Here is a 24,578-nt window from a genome sequence, read left to right as displayed (position 1 = left end):
GGTTTCCAACCCTTACGAATGATGTCCAATCCTCGAGATAAGCCATCACTGCAGTACCGCCATAATAGTACTTTTGCTAATAGTTTGAATTTTTCTGTGTTTCATATACACACATATAGGTGTTTTTTTTTTCATAAAAAAAATCCTACATCCACACGGACACCTATTTTATACATATATTTGGACACATTTTTGGTCTTATATATAAACTAAAATGGCACATGGATTTCTGCCTGCTGAAGATACATATGTCTTTCTTGGTTCCCCGAGTGAGTAAAGTTGTGTGGAAGATTCAGGTTCTGAGTATGAACCCATTGAAGGCAGCGACACATTAACGGCAAGCTGTGGTGATTCTGATTGTGACACTCACATGCCACAAAAAATCCAGAGAAGGCGGCAGAGTTTAGTTGCCAGTAATAAAGAATGCCCAGCGAGTACCAGCAGTGATGTGCTAGTTGCAGCAGTGGCGAACAGAGCGGTGAACCTGGGCATGGAACTACCAGTACTGAAGTCCATAGTCGGGTCCTTCTCAAGTAACACGCCAAGCATTCTGCCATTTACAGCGCAAGCTGGCATTCATGTAGAAAACATTTTTCTCCACTAGGGCTGCACGATAAATCAAAAAAATAATCAAATCGCGATAATCGGCAAATGCGATATGGCGATTTGGCCGACCCGAAAATGCCGCAATTATATATGAAGGGGCCCCGCGCACATAACTGGCTTTGTGTGTAAAGTATTTTACTAGTGTGTGAAACAATCTCTCTCCTATTGATAACAGGTCCAGCCTCTGTACTCACTGTCACTATGAATGCACTGCAGCGAGCGGCCCGGCCGGCGCGTGACTGACGTCACTTAGTAAAGCTCCTGCTTCCTGAAGTGGGAGGAGCGTCCGGCCAGCTCGCTGTAGTGCATTCATAGTGACAGTGAGTACAGAGGCTGGACCTGTTATCAATAGGAGAGAGATTGTTTTACACACTAGTAAAATACTTTACACACAAAGCCAGTTATGTGCACAGTTTAGGACACATGAGGGGACACACAGGGCCATGAGGGGAACCAGCATAAGATGCTATATGTCTTATGCTGCCCCCCCATGGCCCTATGTGTCATAGCACACATCCCCTATAACAGCGTCCTCCACAGATCCCCCATAACAGTGCCATCCACAGGTCCCCATAAGTGTCCTCCACAGATCCCCCATAAGTGTCCTCCACAGATCCCCCATAAGTGTCCTCCACAGATCCCCCATAAGTGTCCTCCACAGATCCCCCATAAGTGTCCTCCACAGATCCCCCATAAGTGTCCTCCACAGATCCCCCATAAGTGTCCTCCACAGATCCCCCATAAGTGTCCTCCACAGATCCCCCATAAGTGTCCTCCACAGATCCCCCATAAGTGTCCTCCACAGATCCCCCATAAGTGTCCTCCACAGATCCCCCATAAGTGTCCTCCACAGATCCCCCATAAGTGTCCTCCACAGATCCCCCATAAGTGTCCTCCACAGATCCCCCATAAGTGTCCTCCACAGATCCCCCATAAGTGTCCTCCACAGATCCCCCATAACAGTGTCCTCCACAGATCCCCCATAACAGTGCCATCCACAGGTCCCCATAAGTGTCCTCCACAGATCCCCCATAAGTGTCCTCCACAGATCCCCCATAAGTGTCCTCCACAGATCCCCCATAAGTGTCCTCCACAGATCCCCCATAAGTGTCCTCCACAGATCCCCCATAAGTGTCCTCCACAGATCCCCCATAAGTGTCCTCCACAGATCCCCCATAACAGTGTCCTCCACAGATCCCCCATAACAGCTTCCTCCACAGATACCCCATAACAGCTTCCTCCACAGATCCCCCACATAACAGCTTCCTCCACAGATCCCCCACATAACAGCGTCCTCCACAGATCCCCCACATAACAGCGTCCTCCACAGATCCCCCACATAACAGCGTCCTCCACAGATCCTCCACATAACAGCGTCCTCCACAGATCCTCCACATAACAGCGTCCTCCACAGATCCCCCACATAACAGCGTCCTTCACAGATCCCCCACATAACAGCGTCCTCCACAGATCCCCCACAACACAGCGTCCTCCACAGATCCCCCACAACACAGCGTCATCCACAGATCCCCCATAACTATGTCATACCCAGCCGCGTCAGCGGCTCATATGGGAAAATCCAAGCAAATAGACCTCTAGCACAATTCCCTTAAAGTATCGCATCGCACATCGTTATCGCAATTTTTAGGGCCCTAATCGCAATCGCACAAAATTCTCATATCGTGCAGCCCTATTCTCCACTTAATTTTTTTTTAAGCTTTTTATTACCGAGGAACTTTTACAGGACCTTGTGCATCAAACAAATACATGCCCAGCAATATTTGGCAGACAATCCAAATTAATCTTACGCAAAACCCAAATTTTGGAAGCCAACTAATGTGCCAGAAATTAAAAAATTCCTTGCCCTAAAATTCAACATGGGAATCGCCAAAAAAGCTGAGCTGACAACCTACTGGTCCACACATCCCATACATCATATGCCAGCTTTTACATCTGTGATGGTCACGTTACCAAATTTTGTTGAGATTTTTACATTTCAACTCCCTTTGTCGCAGTCCAATCCAACTGGGCAACACTTTATAAACTGAGGCCCCTTGTCTCATACATTAATGGAAAATGAAAATAAATTTATACCCCAAGATTAAACGTGCTAGATACCGTGTCAAGATGTATAAGTTATGCAAAAGTGGTACCGGCTGGGGCTGTTACAGGTATCGTAATATCGATGACCAATCGATACTTTTGTCCCAGTATCGATACGATACCGGGATTTGACATTTGTCGATACTAGCATCAGCGCGCACCGTGTTCTCCTCAGCAGCACAGGGGAGAAGGAGTCACTCTCTCCCTCCCCCTGTGCCGCTGCTGCCAATAAGAAGAGAGAGGGGCGGGCGCACTGCGCCACCAAAAAAAGTTAACGTTTAATACAAATACAGGTGCCAGCAGCAGAATATAGCCGCGATCAGCGGCAGTTAACCCCTCAGGTGTGGCACCTAAAGGGTTAACTGCCGCTGATCGCAGCTCCCAGCTATGTGATTCTGCTGCCGGCACCCGCCTACTGTATTAAAGGTTAATAATCTTTGGTGGCGCAGTGCGCCTGCCCCCCACCCCCCTCCCAAGTATTAAAATTATTGGTGGCACAGTGCGCCCCCCCCCCCCTCAACTCCCCAGTATTAAAATCATTGGTGGCAGTGGCCACAGGTTCTCCTCTCCTCCTCCTCATTGGTGGCAGTGGCAGCTGCTGATCGGAGCTCCAGCAGTGTAATCTTGGGGCTCTGATCGGTTACCATGGCAGCCAGGACGCTACCATGGCAGCCAGGACGCTACTGAAGCCCTGGCTGCCATGGTAACCTACCTGCTGCTGTGTGTACTATGCACAGGGCAGCAGGGAGATGTGCGAGATCCTATTCACCCTAATAGAGCTCTATTAGGGTGATTAGGACAAGGGATGAAAAGATACCAGGTTCTAGCCCCTAAGGGGGCTAATAGTTATTAAATAAAAAGTTTAAAAAAACACACCAAATTATTAAGTATAAACAACCCCCTTCCTAATTTTACATATAAAATATATACACAATAAATAAATTAACATATCGCCACGTCCGAAAAGTCCAAACTATTAAAATATGAAAAAATTTCCTATGCGGTAAATGCCGGAACAGGAAAAATAAAATTTTAAACTGCGCGATTCGCCATTTTTTAAATGCGGAATGCACGCAGCTTTTTTGGGGTTTTATTTTTTCCGGGTGGTATCAAATGGTATCGAGTATCTCAATACTTTTTTATGGTATCGAAATCGAATCAAACTTTTGGTATTGCAACAACCCTAGTACCGGCTACACGTATACATTTAGGGTGTACGAAGGATAGAAGAGCCAGTTGGACCCCCTCATTACCCATCCTATATGGGCACAAATGGAAAAATTGTCTAATGAATCGACTACTAAGACAAGGCTCTTATCTGTATGTAGACAACTACTATACATGTGTTTCACTGTTCAGACACTTGTATGAGAGGGGTACCGTGTCCTGTGGGACACTTAGAAGGAACAAGAGGGGCTTCCCACAGTCGCTGTCTAGCTCAGAATTGCTGGATGTGAAATACAAAGATAAGAAGGATGTTTTATTACTCTGCACAATCCATGACAATTGCGTAGTCCCAGTACGTCTTAGTTGTAGACACGCACATGCTGAAGAATATGGGGGCAGTAGATTGCAATGACCAAATGAAACCATACCTGGCACTGTAGAAATCCAAGCACTGGTACAAAATCTTCTACAGTTAGCCGTATACTATTCCTGTGTGTCTATAAAGAATCTGGAAATTGGGGTTCTTTCCTCAATTTTTGAGAGGAAATGATAACGTCACTGCTGTACCCAACAGATAATAGCCCTGTGAGCTTTTGGGTCCAAGGCTGAGTGAAAGACATTTCCATGACATCCTTCCTCATGCCGGAACCAAACTATCCTACAGAAGAGCTGCAGGGTTTGTAGAAAGCATGGAACTCGAAGAGACACCAGATATTGTTGTCCCCAGTGTCCTCTGCTTCAGAAAATATCATTACATTATTAGCCTGCTGCGCTGTGCTGTGACCTGTTGCTGCACAGCGGGGGGGTCACAGAGCGTGGAGCCGACAGAAGACGACCAGGAAGCAGTGAGTAAAGAGCCAGGGGAGCGCTGCATTTACCACTTCCCGGTCATCCTGTACTAATGAGCGCTACCATAATGAAAGCTCTTATTAGTATTTGCCCCATAAGACCCACTTTGAGAAGAAAAATTTGGTATTTCCATTCAGTTTTCCTAAAAAAGCCAAACTGGAAAAATGTCCAACTTTCCCAATGTATTGTGATTGTCCATTTTGCCTCCTTTGCTGGCTTCATTAATTTTTTCATTACATTATACAATGCTCATATGTAGGGCTTACGACCACCATCCAGCAGCAGTGGTCGTGCTTGTACACTATAGAAAAAAGCATCAACCTATGTGTGCTCCTTTTCCTGTAGTGTGCAAGAACAGCCACCACTGATGGATTGCAGGGTGGTTTTAACTCCTGGAACAATATGGTGAATCACAATACATTAGTAAGTGCCTTTTAGTAGTTTGCTGAAGTGAAAGCTGAACCCGGACATACCCATAATTTCACCCAGGCAGCCCCCCCTAAAATGAGCAGGGGAAGGGCTCTTTTATTTACTATAACACTGCCGGGCGGAGGCTTCCGCCCAGCAGTGTGTTCGGTGACGTCACCGGCTCTGATGGGCGGGCTTTTGCGCTGCCCTAGCTGTTTTACAGGCTAGGGCAGCGCTAAATCCCGCCCATCAGTGCCGGTGACGTCACCGGGCTCACTGCTGGGCGGAAGCCTCCGCTTGGCAGCCCGAAGGAGAGCAGGGCAAAGGAGAGCATCGGAGCATGAACTGTTCCGATGCTCTTGTCAGAGGGGCTGCCTGGGTAAAATTCTGGGTATGTCCGGGTTCAGGTCTAAACCCGGACAACCCTTTTAAGCTTGTCTTTTAAAATGTGAGTTAACATGTTTTCATTTAAAATTGCAGGGCCTACGTTTTGAAGTGGTTCCATCTTGGTTCAAAGAGACCCTTGACAAGTCCCAGTTTTCTGCTCCATATGAATATGCTGTTGAAACTGCTAAACAAAAGGCACTGGAGGTTGCGAGGAGAATGCACGTGGTCAGTTTAAATTTTAATTTTCTTTATGTAGTTTTTGATTTACTGGCTTACTAGTTGTTTAGACCACGTCTGGAATTCAAAAGCGTACTTCCAGATGATCTTGGTGATGATAGTAGCAAAATAAAATTATTGAAACAAGTGCAGGGGAAAAGTGGAGGAGTTGCCTATTACAACCAGTCAGGTTACTTCTTTAATCCTTAGAGGACCTGGCAGTTTTACATTTTTGCTATTTTGTTTTTTATTCCCTGACTTCCCAAAGCCATAACGCTTTTATTTTTTCATTCACATAGCTGTATGAGGGCTTGTTTTTCTGGGCACAAGTCATCCTTTCTAATGACACCATTTAATATTGCATATAATGTAGTGGGGAGACAGAAACAAATTCCAAATGGGGTGAAATTGGAAAAATAATGCAGTTCCACCAGTTTTATGGGTTTTGTTTTTATGGTGTTCCCTATGTGGTAAAACTGACCTGTTACTTTCATTTTCAGTGTCAGTACGATTACAACGATACCACATTTGGATAGTTTTTCTTGTGTTTTAATGCTGAAAAAAAATAAAAAGTTTGTAATTTTTTTTCTTATTATTGCCATATTCTAACCCCTATAACTTTTTTAAAAATATTTTATCTCTACGAAGCTTTGTGAGGACTCATTTTTTGCCTGCATTCTTTAGTTTCAGGTGTGTAAGGCTACTTTCACACTAGCGTTCGGGGCTCCGCTTGTGAGCTCCGTTTGAAGGGGCTCACAAGCGGCCCCGAACGCATCCGTCCAGCCCTAATGCATTCTGAGTGGACGCGGATCCGCTCAGAATGCATCAGTCTGGCGGCGTTCAGCCTCCGCTCCGCTCAGCAGGCGGACACCTGAACGCTGCTTGCAGCGTTCGGGTGTCCGCCTGGCCGTGCGGAGGCAAGCGGATCCGTCCAGACTTACAATGTAAGTCAATGGGGACGGATCCGTTTGAAGATGACACAATATGGCTCAATCTTCAAACGGATCCGCCCCCATTGACTTTCAATGTAAAGTCTGGACGGATCCGTTCAGGCTACAGTCGTGGCCAAAAGTTTGGAGAATTACATAAATATTGGAAATTGGAAAAGTTGCTGCTTAAGTTTTTATAATAGCAATTTGCATATACTCCAGAATGTTATGAAGAGTGATCAGATGAATTGCATAGTCCTTCTTTGCCATGAAAATTAACTTAATCCCAAAAAAACCTTTCCACTGCATTTCATTGCTGTCATTAAAGGACCTGCTGAGATCATTTCAGTAATCGTCTTGTTAACTCAGGTGAGAATGTTGACGAGCACAAGGCTGGAGATCATTATGTCAGGCTGATTGGGTTAAAATGGCAGACTTGACATATTAAAAGGAGGGTGATGCTTGAAATCATTGTTCTTCCATTGTTAACCATGTTGACCTGCAAAGAAACGTGTGCAGCCATCATTGCGTTGCATAAAAATGGCTTCACAGGCAAGGATATTGTGGCTACTAAGATTGCACCTCAATCAACAATTTATAGGATCATCAAGAACTTCAAGGAAAGAGGTTCAATTCTTGTTAAGAAGGCTTCAGGGCGTTCAAAAAGTCCAGCAAGCGCCAGGATCGTCTCCTAAAGAGGATTTAGCTGCGGGATCGGAGTGCCACCAGTGCAGAGCTTGCTCAGGAATGGCAGCAGGCAGTTGTGAGCGCATCTGCACGCACAGTGAGGCGAAGACTTTTGGAAGATGGCCTGGTGTCAAGAAGGGCAGCAAAAAAGCCACTTCTCTCCAAAAAAAACATCAGGGACAGATTGATCTTCTGCAGAAAGTATGGTGAATGGACTTCTAAGGACTGGGGCAAATTCTCCGATGAAGCCTCTTTCCGATTGTTTGGGGCATCTGGAAAAAGGCTTGTCTGGAGAAGAAAAGGTGAGCGCTACCATCAGTCCTGTGTCATGCCAACAGTAAAGCATCCTGAGACCATTCATGTGTGGGGTTGCTTCTCATCCAAGGGAGTGGGCTCACTCACAATTTTGCCCAAAAACACAGCCATGAATAAAGAATGGTACCAAAACACCCTCCAACAGCAACTTCTTCCAACAATCCAACAACAGTTTGGCGAAGAACAATGCATTTTCCAGCACGATGGAGCACCGTGCCATAAGGCAAAAGTGATAACTAAGTGGCTCGGGGACCAAAACGTTGACATTTTGGGTCCATGGCCTGGAAACTCCTCAGATCTTAATCCCATTGAGAACTTGTGGTCAATCCTCAAGAGGCGGGTGGACAAACAAAAACCAAAACAAACTCCAAGAAGTGATTATGAAAGAATGGGTTGCTATCAGTCAGGAATTGGCCCAGAATTTGATTGAGAGCATGCCCAGTCGAATTGCAGAGGTCCTGAAAAAGAAGGGCCAACACTGCAAATACTGACTCTTTGCATAAATGTCATGTAATGGTCGATAAAAGCCTTAGAAACGTATGAAGTGCGTGTAATTATATTTCACTACAGAAACAACTGAAACAAAGATCTAAAAGCAGTTTAGCAGCAAACTTTGTGAAAACTAATATTTGTGTCATTCTCAAAACTTTTGGCCACGACTGTACTTTCACACTTAGAAATTTTTCTAAGTTATAATGCAGACGGATCCGTCCTGAACGGATACAAACGTCTGCATTATAGGAGCGGATCCGTCTGATGAAACATCAGACGGACCCGCTCTGAACGCTAGTGTGAAAGTAGCCTAAGACTTTTTGATCACCTTTTATTCAATTTTGTGTGGAGGTGAAGTGACAAACAAATGGCGATTTGGCCATAAATATTTTTTATATTTTATTAGTACAGAAGTTTTCAGGCGTGGCGATGCCTATGTTTTTAATTAAATTTATTTTTATTTTAATTTTGTTAAAAGTGAGGTGATTTGAACTTTTTATATTTTTATTTTTTATATTTTAGAAACTTTAAAACTTTTTTTTTTTTATATATCACCCAGGTGACTATAACAAGCGATATTTAGTTTGCCAATTCTGTTCTGTGATGGATGTTTATCCTTTGAGAACACCGCATTCAGTATATTCCAATACATTGCTGCCACCTGCAGGCCTGTATTGGAATATACCAGTGATAGCCTGGAGCCTGCTTGAAGCTCTGATACCTATCACTGGCACATAACAGCTTCCCTGATCTCAGCAAGGAGGCTATTATGAGCTTTAGACCACTTGGCTCATGCATTTTCATTGCTCAGATGCAGTGATCTCATTTGACCACAGCATCTGGGGGGTTAAATGTCTGTGGTTGGCTTTAAGGCCCCGGGCCTCTGCCATTTAAAACAGCAGAAACCCGACGGTTATGGCACGAGTGGTGGCCATCTTTATAGTGATGACTTCTGTTGTACATGTATGACTGAGGTTGTCAAGGGATACATTTTTATGGAAATGCTGTGAAAGTTTTATTGGTTGCACCCTATTACCTGGATGCTTACTTAAAGAGGTTATCTAGCCTCATAAAATTGATGGGCTATCCTTAGACATTTTGGGGTCTGCCCCTTGGCACACCTGTTGATCAGCTGTTTGAAGGACCAGTGGCAATCAGACCTGCAGGGCTTCAACTCCCGGCATCCCTGCTGATTAGTAGTATGAAGATGCCGCAGCGCTTTTAGACCTCTTCCTGGGCCAATTAACACGTTTCATCGGTCATATGGCCTAGGTGCAGCTCAGTCCCATTCAAGTAAATGGGGCTGAGCTGCAATACCAAGCACGTCGGGTAAGCTGTGAGGAGGCCACAGCCCTCTCCGGAGCTCTGGTGAACGACAGCTGATTAGTGGGAGTCCCCGATGCCGGACCTCTGCTGATTTCATATTGATGACTTGAGGATAGACCATCAGTATGAAAATCCAGAAAAGCCCTTTAAGCATAGGCCAAACGTTTTAAAAAGCTGGATGACAGTTTAAATTCTCATAGACTACAATGGAGACGCTCTTCACTTCCGCCCATCCTTTCTGAAGATCTCCCAGCCTCCTTATTCAGCTAAATCTAGGTTCAAATCACATTAGTTGGGACCACATAAAAGATTTCACATAATGTATGCCTGTGCAGTGGTATGCGTCTGCCATTGATTGCCATTGAAAAGAATTACAAAACACTATTTAGTTGTATCAAAAAGTCTAGTTGACTACACTTTTCACTACAGTTGAGGCAAAGGTGCAGGCTTGTTGGCTATATGTTTTAGGAAAAGTTCCCAGAGTACATGTCCAATATAGAGGCAAAATGTGGTGGGAGCTCAGCGCTCCAGATGGCGACCAAAATGGTTGCCGATGCGCCTTTAAAATTTGCAGATGGCGACAAGACTTTTTAGCCTTGTCGCCTTTTGCGATAGGGCTGCTGCGCTGTAGCTGAATATTGCGGCAGGTCATGGGAGCCAATAATTCCTTTCCCCGCCACCCCAGTGCAGGCTTTCGCTCAGCAGCACAGGGGAGAAGGAAGCAGTCTCTCCCTCCCCCCCTGTGCCTCTGGCTGCCGCCAATAAGAAGAGAGAGGGGAGGCGGAGGGGAGGGACTGGCCACTGCGCCACCAGTGATGTTAACTCACCCATTAATTCAAATACAGGAGGCGGGTGCCGCCTGCAGAATCACATAGCCGGAACCCGACCTCTATGACAGGGCGCTGCGATCCGCAGCAGTTAACCCCTCAGTTGCGGCACCTGAGGGGTTAACTGCCACAGATCGCAGCTACCTGTGATAGAGGTCGGGTGCCGGCTATGTGATTCTGCAGCCAGCACCCACCTCCTGTATTTGACTTAACGGGTGAGTTAACATCATTGATGGTGCAGTACACAAACACCAAAATATTTTGTATAAATCGCCCCCTTTCACAATTTTACTTATAAAATATATAAACAATAAATAAACATATTACATATCGCCACTTCCGAAAAGTCAAAACTATTAAAATTTTTAAAAATGTCTCCTATGTGGTGAACGCCGTAAAAGAAAAAAAAATTATAACCGTTTCACCTTGTCCCCCCAAAAAAATAGGATAGGACTGTTCTATTATGGGCCGGACGTTCCATAAAATGCGGAGTGGTGTTTTTTTTTCGAATGGTATAGAGCAGTGATGGCGAACCTTTTAGAGACCGAGTGCCCATACCGCAACCCCAAAACCCCATTATTTATCGCAAAGTGCCAACGTGGCAAGTTAACCTGAATCCTACAGTCCAATATAGTATACAGTTGCAAGAAAAAGTATGTGAACCCTTTGGAATGATATGGATTTCTGCACAAATTGGTCATAAAATGTGATCTGATCTTCATCTAAGTCACAACAATAGACAATCACAGTCTGCTTAAACTAATAACACACAAAGAATTAAATGTTACCATGTTTTTATTGAACACACCATGTAAACATTCACAGTGCAGGTGGAAAAAGTATGTGAACCCTTAGACTAATGACATCTCCAAGAGCTAATTGGAGTGAGGTGTCAGCCAACTGGAGTCCAATCAATGAGATGAGATTGGAGGTGTTGGTTACAGCTGCCCTGCCCTATAAAAAACACACACCAGTTCTGGGTTTGCCTTTCACAAGAAGCATTGCCTGATGTGAATGATGCCTCGCACATTAAGAATTGTTGACTTGCATAAAGCTGGAAAGGGTTATAAAAGTATCTCCAAAAGCCTTGCTGTTCATCAGTCCACGGTAAGACAAATTGTCTATAAATGGAGAAAGTTCAGCACTGCTGCTACTCTCCCTAGGAGTGGCCGTCCTGTAAAGATAACTGCAAGAGCACAGCGCAGACTGCTCAATGAGGTGAAGAAGAATCCTAGAGTGTCAGCTAAAGACTTACAAAAGTCTCTGGCATATGCTAACATCCCTGTTAGCGAATCTACGATACGTAAAACACTAAACAAGAATGGATTTCATGGGAGGATACCACAGAGGAAGCCACTGCTGTCCAAAATAAACATTGCTGCACGTTTACAGTTTGCACAAGAGCACCTGGATGTTCCACAGCAGTACTGGCAAAATATTCTGTGGACAGATGAAACCAAAGTTGAGTTGTTTTGAAGAAACACACAACACTATGTGTGGAGAAAAAGAGGCACAGCACACCAACATCAAAACCTCATCCCAACTGTGAAGTATGGTGGTGGCATCATGGTTTGGGGCTGCTTTGCTGCGTCAGGGCCTGGACGGATTGCTATCATCGAAGGAAAAATGAATTCCCAAGTTTATCAAGACATTTTGCAGGAGAACTTAAGGCCATCTGTCCACCAGCTGAAGCTCAACAGAAGATGGGTGTTGCAACAGGACAACGACCCAAAGCATAGACGTAAATCAACAACAGAATGGCTTAAACTGAAGAAAATTTGCCTTCTGGAGTGTCCCAGTCAGAGTCCTGACCTCAACCTGATTGAGATGCTGTGGCATGACCTCAAGAAAGCGATTCACACCAGACATCCCAAGAATATTGCTGAACTAAAACAGTTCTATAAAGAGGAATGGTCAAGAATTACTCCTGACCGTTGTGCATGTCTGATCTGCAACTACAGGAAACGTTTGGCTGAAGTTATTGCTGCCAAAGGAGGTTCAACCAGTTATTAAATCCAAGGGTTCACATACTTTTTCCACCTGCACTGTGAATGTTTACATGGTGTGTTCAATAAAAACATGGTAACATTTCATTCTTTGTGTGTTATTAGTTTAAGCAGACTGTGATTGTCTATGGTTGTGACTTAGATGAAGATCAGATCACATTTTATGACCAATTTGTGCAGAAATCCATATCATTCCAAAGGGTTCACATACTTTTTCTTGCAACTGTATCTTTCATGTACTTTACCATGTAGTAGCTATAATAGCCTGTCTACATTCAGTGCACTGCCTGTGCTGTTCATGGTGCGTCCTGCGCTGGTGAATGGCAGGAAAGGTCTAAGGCATATTGGTACACTCAGACTTTTTCCAGGGTGTGGGTGCCCACAGAGAGGGCTCCGAGTGCCGCCTCTGGCACCCGTGCCATAATTTCGCCACCACTGGTATAGAGTATCGCAATACTTTTTTATGCTATCGAAACCAAATCAAAATTTTGGTATTGTAACAACCCTAATATGTAGTGCTGGCTCATTACTGTGACCTGCGTCTCATCTTTTTTTTAATTTTTTTTTATTATATATATTTTCAATTTGGCAACTAAATTTTTCAGTTTAGGAGCCAATGGCTCCTGTTTTTATTTTTTTTTAATCTGGAGCATCTCCTATGGATATGGCAGAAATTGCATATTTACTGGCAAATACAGGGTCTTTGCCTGTTGTAAACAACAGTGTGTGTAATAAACTTACTCTATGAATCCTTTTAAAGAGCACGTCAGCAGGATCAACTTTATTAAACCAGGCATACTGCATGCTAGGGTTAATCCTGCTAGTGAAAATGGTACTTGTCTTGTGAAAATTGGTTGTGGCATTCATGAGAAACAAGGCTTTTTATTCTTTATGCAGATAAGGGCTTCAGTGCACCAAATGACGTGGCCTAGCCCATTAGTACTCCTCAGGTCCTTAGCTTTCCAGTGTGGGTCACACCCTTTGGTGCAGTAAACCTTAATTTGCATAAAGAATACAATTTTTTTTATTTTTTTCACTAACTGCAACCAATTTTCACAAGTCAAGGAGGATCATTTTAATCAGCAGGATAAACCCTACTATGCAGCTTACCTGGTTTAATAGGGTTGATTCTAATGCCAGGTGCTCTTTAAATATTTAGAAATCTTTGAGTTATCAATCAAAATTTAGTAGGACAGGAATCCAATAATTGGGGTATTTACATTCATTTGAAAGGAAGTCTGTTTTGACCATGCAACTGCTGACAACACTAGATAGTGGTTCGGAAGAGCAATACAATCTTATACCTTTTGTGGAGCTTATTTCATAAAATTAGTAATGAGAATACAACTTCTGCCAGATTCTGCTCCTGCAAGTGCCAAGAAAGTGGAGTTTCACTGTGAACTGTTCCCTCCTCTCTGCATTGAGCTGCTTCATAGCCCCTCTGTTCTGAGTGACAACTGTAGCATCCAACCAGAAGACCCCTTCAGTTGTCATTTAGAGCAGAGGGAGGGGTTGTCAAGCAGCTCAATGCAGAGAGGAGAGAGCCGTTCACAGTGAAGGGCACTTGCAGGAGCAGAATCTGGAAGAATAAAAGTTAGGCTACTTTCACACTAGTGTTTTTGCGGATCTGTCATGGATCTGCAAAAACGCTTCCGTTACAATAATACAACCGCATGCATCCATCATGAACGGATCCGGTTGTATTATGACTTATATAGCCATGACGGATCCGTCTTGAACACCATTGTGGGACGGATCCGTTTTCTATTGTGCCAGATTGTGTCAGAGAAAACTGATCCGTCCCCATTGACTTACATTGTGTGCCAGGACGGATCCATTTGGCTCCGCTTCGTCAGGCGGACACCAAAACACTGCAGGCAGCGTATTTGTGTCTGTCTCCAGAGAGGAATGGTGACTGAACGGAGGCAAACTGATGCATTCTGAGCGTATCCTTTTCCATTCAGAATGCATTAGGGCAAAACTGATCCGTTTTGGACTGCTTGTGAGAGCCCTGACCGGATCTCACAAACGGAAAGCCAAAAGGCTAGTGTGAAAGTAGCCATATATGAGTGGTGTTCAATAAGTTATCTACCCCAGCATGTTCTGTCTGTGTTGAGGTCCATTCACACGTCCGTATTGTATTGCGGATCCGCAATACACCCGGCCGGCACCCCCCATAGAACTGCCTATTCTTGTCCGCAATTGCAATTGCGGACAAGAATAGGACCTATATTTTTTTGCGGAGCTGCGGCCCGGAAGTTCGGGGCCGAAGCCCAGAAGTTTTCTGCATCTCTTCCGGCCCTATAGAGAATGAATGTGTCCGCACCCGTTCCCAATATGGCGGAACGGATGCGGACCCATTTGTGGACGTGTGAATGGACCCTTAGAGAGCTGAGCTTGTCTAGACATGCAACACACACAGTAGCAGTTCATTCTGATGAATGCACTGGAAGGGACAGGGTGGCAAGTGCAGTACTTTGCGGGTCTACAAAGAAAGTGAGGCATTTGGAGCTTTGTTCCGTGATTAAATTCCTTACAAAGGAATAAAAGAAGCCTAAAAAAAATCCATGAAAGGATGATTGCTGTATGTGATGATACACCTTCCTACTACCAAGTAAAGTGCTGGGCCAAGCAGTTTAAATGGGGTAGGGAATCAATTGAAGATGACCCCTGTCGTAGCATCTTCTGGAGGGCATGATTTTAGAAGAATGTTGGGTCAAAATCAGTGTCACAGATCATGAATTAGGCATTTCAGTTGGCACATTTTTCAGTCTCTTTAAAGATGTTAAAAAGGTCAGTTGCCGGTGGGTGCCACGAATGTTGACCCCAGACCTAAAAACTAGTCACCAGCAATATAGCGAAGAGAAATTAGACATGCTTAGAGAAAATCCAGGAGACTTCTATTCTCAAATTATTACGGGTGATGAAACATGAGTCCACCACCATGATCCTGAGACTAAACAAAAGTCCATGCAATGGAAACCAACCACAAGGGTTAACTAACTCCAAAGAAATGTTATGTGCAGCAGTCAGCTGGAAAGATCATCGCAACAGTTTTTTGGGATACAGAAGGAGTTTCATTACTAGAATTCATGCCACACAAGACAATAATTACTGGAGACATCTATGCTTCAGCAATGAAGGCATTAAGTGAGGCAATCAAGAGAAACGCCCTGGGAAGTTGGCGGCAGGTGTGTTGCTGCTTCACGACAATGCGCCAGCTCACAAGCTGCTATCAGGAATGTGGCTTCATGGAGCTTAACCATCCACATTATAGTCCAGACCTGGCAAACGGTGATTACTTTCTCTTTCGGAAACTGAAGAAATTTCTGCATTGGCAATGATTTCCTGCTGATAATGCAGTCAACTAGGTGGTAAGAGGGTTCCTGCAGCAGCAAGAAGTCTCCTTCTATTCGGAGGGCATCCGATCACTGGAGGTGAAGTGAAATAAGTATGTTGAAGTTAAGGGGACTTACACTGAAAAGTAGCAAGTTCAATTTTCTGAGAACATTTTGTTTTCATATTCAGGTAGCTAACGTATTGAATACCCCTCATATTTAATCCTGATAATAAAAGCCCCGCAAAAGTTATGTTTGTATTGCTCACCCCAGTGCCTACCTAGTGCTGTCAGCTGTTTACTATGGTCAGCACTGCTGAATTCAGTGCATACTCCAATGAAGTGGAACTTTCCATTTGAACCTTGCTGTAATCCATTGTAGTCATTAACAATACTTTAACATAAGGCCCTTTTACATGGGCCAATAATCAGCCGATTTAAGATGGTTCCCAATCCTTGGCTTGTGTAAACTTGTAGTGATCAGATGACAAATGCTCGTTTGTTGGCTGAACACTTTTTTTTATGTGGGTCTAAGTAATCATTTTTAAAAGCAGGTATCCACGTGTTAACAGGTGATGTACTACTGACAACATGCAAACTGTATGGGAATCCAACGATCATTTACCCCTCCCCTCCCCATACAGTTTGCATCGGCCTGTGTAAAACGCCCTTTACACAAGTGCCAATTGACTTGTTATATCATAAATCGGTGCTCATTGCGAGCTGAAACTGGCCCGTGTTAATGGACTCTTACCCTGTTTGTAAAATAATTACTTTTCTGTAAAATATTTGCACATATTTTCTTTTGGACTATTCAGTAGCTGCTTTGTTAAAATCTCCCTTCATTATTCAGAACTGAGCAGAATTTATGATAATTTAAGAATTTTTTTGCTTTTGTCTTTAGAAGCACCTAAAAACTCCTGATATAGTCATTGGAGCAGACACCATAGTGGTAAGTAGGACAAAAGTAAGTGTAAACGTATTAATTACCATTTATTTATTAAAGGGGATTCCCAGTGATCTTCCAAAAATATGTGCTTAGTATCATAGTCTACAAATTCATACATTTGTGTTGTTAAAAATCCTGCCTCATCCTTTATTGTACTTTCTACAGACGTTGCCTAAATCAATAGTACAGGTGAATATAAGAAACTTTGTAATATATCTTAGCAGAGAAAACGGACTGCCCTTTTCCCCTTCTTCTCCCTCCCCTCTCCATACACTCATGTGAGCGGCATGTCTGTGGGTATCTCTCTGCGCTTTATCCCTCCTCCTCCCCTCTCTATAGAAATGTATGGGCAGCAAGTAATCTGATCCTTCAGTGACCTGGCTCGCCACTCGGGTTACATGTCATGGGTGGGATCTCAGCAAAGGGACATCCTCCAAACAACTTATTTTACAATGTGTTGTGATGTCTTGTAAATACAAATAATAAGAGGGGGGGGGGGATTTTGTTGTTCCGATAGAGTAGCACATAGAGGGGAGAAGTATAGAGGTTGACCTTTGAGTGTTGTGCTAAGATAGGCACAACACTATTGAAGGTAACACAATGTGAAGTAGTCAGTGTGCAGCTTGTATAACAGTGTAAATTTGGTGTGTCCTCAAAATAACTCTACCCACAGCCATTAATTTGGGGTGTGCGGTCCTCCTGTGGAGTTACTACTTTAAATTACGGTATGTGACTTTTTATGCTTACATTGCATCTATTATCATTGTTGAGCCTTTGATAGGGTTTTATCATGTTCTTTTTCCACTTGTATGTTGCTTGCACATGCATTTTATCATGATATCTGTTGCACTTTACTAAATAGTTATTTACTCGATTGATGATATATGTACCTGTAGAGATGCTACTATTTAACAGCTTATTTGCGGTTTGCACTTTTTATATATGGCATTTTTTGCCTCCATCGATTAAGATATCCACATTCTTTGGATTTATGCAATAGATTCTTATCCTCAGGCTCGTTTATAGGTTTTTCTAGTTATTTCGGAGTTAGCTCTTTTTTTGAGGGGCTTATGCCACGTTGCTGCTTTACGCATCCCTTTATGTAACCTATTTTGTATCCACACAGCCATTAAGGTCTACACCGCTGGCAACAAGAGTGAGAACACCCCTAAGTGAAAATGGCCAAATTGTGCCCAATTAGCCATTTTCCAGCTTTTAGGTGTTTATTTTTATCCTCTGGATTGGTCATCAGTACCAAATCGATGGAGGTCTGACGCCCAGTACCCCCTTTGATCATCTGTTTGCCGCACCCGCTGGAAACATGACAGTAGAGCCAGAGGTAGAAGACTCCGTCCATTCAGTTGAAGCCTTGAGCTGCCTCTCCTTTTATTCGTGGAAACGGGACCACATTCTCATCATCGTTTGCTGTCTGACTGTTGTATTCCTATGTATCGGGGATATGTTTGTATTTAGGGACAGCCTGCAGATTGTATGCAGCTCTTGCTGCTGACTGGTACTGCCCATGGCTGCTGCTTTGACCACTCTGGGATAAATGACATCCATCCCAAAATCCACCCCATACACAGCTTATATCCTTAAATCTCCTTCAACATCTTTAGCTGGAGGAGAGTTGGGAGATCTCCATACACAATAGATAGTAAGGTGGTCCTGCTGAAATTGATGGATTCTGTGCTGTCCGCATCCGTACTTCTGTTCCGCGGCCACGCAAAAAAATAGAACATGCCCTATCCTTGTCCTCAGCCACGGACAAGAAAAGGCATTTTTATCATAGTGCCGGCCATGGGCGGTCCGCAAAATGCAGAATGCGCATGGCCGGTGTCCATGTTTTGCGGATCCGCAATTTGCAGACCACAAAACAGTTGCGGACGTGTGAATGGACCCTTAGAGAGATGCTCCTATGCATAAAAAAAAAAAAAGTTAAGTAACTTTGCAAATATCATGGCTCACAGATGACATTTGCATTTCTGTTTTGCAGATGCATTCATATTGCATTTAAAGTGCAAGTTTAAATTGTAACTGTCTTTTTTAATGTGTAGGGTCTGTGTTTTAAAATGTGTTTGTAATATAATTTATTAGGGAATTATGTAAATTTATTAGAAAGCAGCATCTACTGAACTCTACAGGCAACTAACTATAGGATACCGAGGCAGGCCTTTAGGCTTCTGGCTTCTTACCTCAGCCCTGCCTTCCCACTTGTCTAATTATATTTTAAAATAAAAAAAAAGAATGTTTTACAAGCTTCTTTGCATATTTCATCTGACACTAACACTGATCACTGGCTACAGCACTCCTCTTTATCTTACCAACATGTTCCTGGCTAGTGCTGAGAAGATAGAGAGTAGCACTGCTGCCAGCGATCAGCATGTATACAGGAATACAGTCCGCGGACTGTCAGCGCTGATTTCTGCAGTCCCGCGCCTCTCCCTAGCTTCCCAGCTCTATCCAGGACGTGCTGCAGGATAGAGGGGGAACTCTGCTGCCAATGATCAGCACTGGTATCATATAAAATCCACTGGGAAACGTGGAAAATCTTAGTTTTTACTAAAAAACTATTGGGGTACTTTCACACTAGCGGCAGGGGACTCCGGCAGGTGAACAGCCTGTCGGATCCGTCCTGCCGCTAGTTCACGTGTGCCCCAGGACTGCCGCTCCGTTCCCATTGACAATAATGGGGGCAGGGGCGGAGTTCCGGCGGCAGCATGGCAGTGCACGCCGAGAGGTGGCCAGACAAATACTGCATGCAGTACTTTTAGTCCGGCCGCCTCTCGGCGTGCGCTGCCATGCTGCCGCCGGAACTCCGCCCCCATTATAGTCAATGGGGACGAAGAGAACATGAGAGTCTATTAGTGACATATGCCTATCCACAGCAATGTCTCTTTCTGCCTTGCTTATTGCCAGTGAGAACGTGTTTATTCTTGTACAGTGTGTTACTATTGGGCCGTTGTTATAGACCGGATGTGGTATCTGATAATGACCCTGTGCTCTTTTTACAGACTCTGAAAGGAGCAATCCTTGAGAAGCCTTGTGACAAACTAGATGCTTACAATATGCTATCAAGGTTGGAGGCTTTTCTAATGAACAGCTCATTTAGCTTTGCTTTTAGTATTAAAATACCACATGCCATGCGGATGTGCAAATGATTTAACCTGCGTTTTGTCAATCTGTTGTGCGCTCTCTGAATGATGTGGCAAAGGTAACGCTAACAATTTCTTTCTCCAATACCTCATAGGTTGAGTGGTAAAGAACATAGCGTCTTTACAGGAGTTGTAATCGTGCATTGCAGAAGTAAAGAAGGTATGCTTGTCCTATAAGGAAATGCGTCTTATGGATGCAGAACGTTTAAGCATTCTGTTCCAAACCTATTCAGGATTGTGACACGGCATTTACGAAAGATGGTTAAAGAGCCTATCTAGGAAACTGGCTGACCTGTTGTATGTGCGCTTAACAGCTGAAGGCATCTGTGTTGGTCCAATGTTCTTATGTACCCGCATTGTTGAGAAAAATGATGTTTTAATATATGCAAATGAGCCTCTTGGAGCAACTGGGGCGTGGCTGTTACTCCTACAGGTTCTGACAGGGCCAGGCGTTATTATGTTTACACTTTGCAGAGAAAGCAGAGCCTCTAGGTGTAACGGCAATGCCCCCATTGCAACTAGAGGCTCATTTGCATATATTAAAACGCCATTTTTTTTTCCTCAGCAATGCGGGCACATATGAACATGGGACTAACACAGATGCCTTCAGCTGCCAAGCGCACGTGGGTAACAGGTCAGCCAATTTCATGGGTACAAACCTGCTGACAGAGCTCTTTAAAGGGAATCAGACGGCAGGTGTTTTTGGCGCCCTAACTAAAGGTATCACAAACTAGTGCCAGATCCACTGGGTCACTTTCTTAACTGATCTATTAATTACATATAATCTGATAATATGATAAGCTCTGATATTCATGAAAAACCAGCTCTCCCCACCTCCTGGGTGCTGATTACTGTGGGAAAAAAATCTATCTATGAGAAGCAATGGGTGGGGAGAGCCAGGGCCTCATGAAAATCTGGGCTCATTAGAAGATGCTGTGAGGGTCCAACATCCCGCACCCCACCGATCAGCTGTTCTCTGGTGCTGGAGCTAGCACTTTCAACGGAACAGGAAGCACAGCTCCATTCAAAGTGTAGTGGCCGTACCGTACTACTGTGGCTCAGGGTACTTTCACACTAGGGTTAAAGTTTTCCGGTATTGAGTTCCGTCCTAGGGGCTCAATACCAGGAAAAAACGCTTCAGTTTGGTCCCCATTCATTGTCAATGGGGAGAAAACGGAACGGAATGCACCAAAATAGATTCCGTTCCGTTTAGTTTAGTTTCGAGACCGGAGAGAAAACCGCAGCATGCTGCTTTATTCTTTCCGTCCTTTGGGATGCGGAGCAAAACAGATCCGTCATGACCCCCAATGCAAGTCAATGGGGACGGATCAGTTTTCTCTGACACCATAGAAAACGGATCCGTCCTCCATTGACTTTCAATGGAGTTCAAAACGGATCTGTTTTGGCAATGTTAAAAAAAAAAAAAAGTTAAAGATAATACAACTGGATCAGTTCAAACTGATGCAGATGGTTGTATTATCAGTAATGGAAGTGTTTTTGCTGAACCATGCAGGATCCAGCAGAAACTCTAGTGTGAAAGTAGCCTTAGTGGGAGCTAAACTGCAGTAACACAGAACGGCCACTACACTTTGAATGGAGCTGTGCTTCCTGTTCTGTTCAAAGTGCTAGCTCCAGCACCAAAGGCTGCAGAGAACAGCTGATCGGTGGGGTGTGGGGTGTTGGACCTTCGTCAATCACATATTAATCGCCTATGCTGAGGATAAGTCATCAATATCAGGAGGCCGCCTACATGCTAGTCAGCTGGTTATTGAGCATTTGCTCCTTCATCGATTACCTGAGCCAATTATTGGGAGAGAGCGTTTGTATCCCTAATAATTGACCCGAAATTGTGCAGTCTAATAGGGCCTTAACTGAACATCTGGCAAATGTAAAACTGAGATACCAAGGTCAAGACATGAATTTAGGCTCCTTTCACATCACCGTTTCTCCTTTCCGTTCTCCGCCTCCGTTGAGGAGCAGAAGAACGGAAAGGACGGATTCTGCAGATAACTGAGACCTAACTGAGCGTAACGGAGCCTAAAGACCCAATAGACTATAATGAGGTCCGTTCGGTGTCCACTCAGAACATGATTTTTGAGCGGAGACAAAAGTCGTGCATGCAGGACTTTCCCATTATAGTCTATGGGGTCTTTAGGCTCCATTACGCTCAGTTAGGTCTCAGTTATCTACATAATCCGTCCTTTCCGTTCTCCTGCTCCTCAACTGAGCCGGAGAATAGAAAGGAGAAACGGTGATGTGAAAGGAGCCTAACCGACATTCTTAAAGAATTTATGCCAAATCAATTTCCTAGTAAATGGATTGAGGTCTTTAACCGAAGTGGGTAAAAAAGACAAGCCCTTCCTTGGTAATTCCAATTCATGTCCATTCAAAGGTCTAAATGACAGATTGATAATTTGTGAAGCATCATCCCTTATTTCCTCTGATCTGTTCCTATTCCTTCCTGTAATTGGTATGAGCGCCTTTAAGGTAGTGTACAGGAGGTATATAATATAAACCCCAAATAAAATCACACTATAGGAACCACTATCCCAGGAGGGGAAAGTCAGGGAGATAAAACTTAACTTTTAATAATAATCAATAAAACTGGTACTCGTGCACTACACCAAAAAATGCTAATAATAAATAAATGAAGCAGCATACTTAGCCAACCCCGGAATTGGGACGTACGAAATCCAATAGTGTAGTAAATGATCAATCACAGGGCACAAATGGTTGAGAATACTAATAAATGGAAAATTCTTATCAATCATAAGGTGCCTCATGCAGGTGTCATTCAAATACATGTACTTCTGCTGCAAGTAAAATTCGGATACGTGTAGTCCAGCTTCAAATTCAGGCGGCCAAACACATCCTGTATAGATAGGCAGCGGGAACATCTGACCCTGGTAGACCCTAAGATGTGGGAAGGGACTATCTATACAGGGCACTTGCCCCGAAATGGGCGACCCCGTCCGGATACCTGACCCTAGACCGGGCCATATCCCTATTGGACCCTACAAGCACTTCCCGACGTGCCACGTTTCGTCTTGATAACTCGGCAGGTGAAACTCCACTTAGGGTATCTTCAAAGTATAGTGCTCTGTATAGATAGGCAGGGTATTTCTAGTCCCTTCCCACATCTTAGGGTCTACTAGGGTCAGATGTTCCCGCTGCCTATCTATACAGGATGTGTTTGGCCACCTGAATTTGAAGCTGGACTACACGTATCCGAATTTTACTTGCAGCAGAAGTACATGTATTTGAATGACACCTGCATGAGGCACCTTATGATTGGTAAGAATTTTCCATTTATCAGTATTCTCAACCATTTGTGCCCTGTGATTGATCATTTACTGCACTATTGGATTTGGTACGTCCCAATTCCGGGGTTGGCTAAGTATGCTGCTTCATTTATTTATTATTGGCATTTTTTGGTGTAGTGCACGAGTACCAGTTTTATTGATTATTATTAAAAGTTAAGTTTTATCTCCCTGACTTTCCCCTCCTGGGATAGTGGTTCCTATAGTGTACAGGGGGATCTAATGGTGGTCACTGGGTGTATGTGTTATGTTGGTGTGTATATATGTATCACTCAAACTTCTATGCTGCCTGGACAAGTCATCTTCTGATACTTGTTAATGTTTCAGAAAACCATTTGGAAACTGATATCATTGATTTTTATGAAGAAACAAAAGTTAAGTTTGCAGACCTGTCGGAGGACCTCCTGTGGGAGTATATTGACAGTGGAGAGCCAATGTAAGTCTACCTTATTGCAGCAGAGAAGAAGCAGTAAGTAAATGTGGAAAAGAGCGTGGACAATAAAGATGTATTTTTGCTTATGGTAAAATATATTGTATAATAACATTCACTTTTTATAGAGAATGTGTCAGCTCGAGAGACCCCTTTTACCTTAAAGGGGTTATCCAAGACCTAAAATGCCCCCCCAAAGGCCCAGGCCCCTTACACAGATTGTACTTCGCTCGCTCCCCAGCACCCGCATCGCTTCTGATGCCCTCACGGCTGCTGCTGCATCTCCTCATCGGGCAGATGAAAACATCCGGCATTGTAGGGGTAGGGGGTAGGTTTGTGGGAAGCCAATAGCAGGCCGCGACGGGGAAGAGCCTCCTAGCGTTACCTGCTATACCTATTAAACTTATGTATGTTCAGTAGATTTCGGGGCACCAATCGGACCACTATAAAGACACACAAATAATGAATTGGTTCAAAATTTGGTGTTCAAGATTAGACATTCAGTTTAAAGTGGTTATCCAAGACCTATAATAACCGGACCATGGCGCAGATGAAAACTGGGGGGGGGGCAGCGGCGCCAATAGCAGGCCACGACGGGAATGAGCCTCCCTAGCATCGCGCGTGACACTAGGGAGGCTTGTCCCTGGAGCAATGTATGCTGGATCCATGGGAGGTACAGGGCTGGTTCTAGCTTTGTTAGAGATCGTCATGTACTATATGATGTCTGATTTTCATTTTTTACATTAACCCCTTAACGACCCAGGACGAGAATATTCGTCCTCAAAAGCCGGCACTTAGCGCTCGAGGACGAGCGCTCTCGTCCTGCAGTCGTTCCTCCCCCCGCGTGCGGTCCCCCCGATCAGCAGCAGAGATCCGGCGGTTACTGACCGCCGGATCCCTGCTGCATCTACCAGCATCGGCGATAACGCCGATGCCAGTGGATTAAACCCTCATATGCCACGGTCAGCGCTGACCGCGGCATATGGGAGGTTTGCGCTCCCTCACCTTATGCATCGGGTCCCCGCTCTGCTGTGGCGGGGACTCGATCGTTGCCTGTCATGTACGGAAG

General features: G+C 44.2%; 1 protein-coding gene across 3 annotated transcripts in view; it reads left to right on the top strand.

Moving 5' to 3' along the window:
- ASMTL (acetylserotonin O-methyltransferase like) overlaps positions 1-24,578 on the top strand; it is a 101,451-nt gene that overhangs the window by 26,916 nt on the left and 49,957 nt on the right. For all 3 annotated transcript variants that reach the window (XM_040423720.1, XM_040423719.1, XM_040423721.1), the window contains exons 3-7: positions 5,614-5,745; positions 16,560-16,607; positions 19,619-19,683; positions 19,855-19,919; positions 23,407-23,515. In XM_040423720.1, the coding sequence (XP_040279654.1) occupies positions 5,614-5,745; positions 16,560-16,607; positions 19,619-19,683; positions 19,855-19,919; positions 23,407-23,515 (419 nt within the window). The remainder of the gene's footprint in view (positions 1-5,613; positions 5,746-16,559; positions 16,608-19,618; positions 19,684-19,854; positions 19,920-23,406; positions 23,516-24,578) is intronic.

This window comes from Bufo bufo, chromosome 3 (genome assembly GCF_905171765.1).
Source record: "Bufo bufo chromosome 3, aBufBuf1.1, whole genome shotgun sequence".
NCBI lineage: Eukaryota > Metazoa > Chordata > Amphibia > Anura > Bufonidae > Bufo > Bufo bufo.
This window is presented reverse-complemented; position numbering and strand designations above follow the sequence as displayed.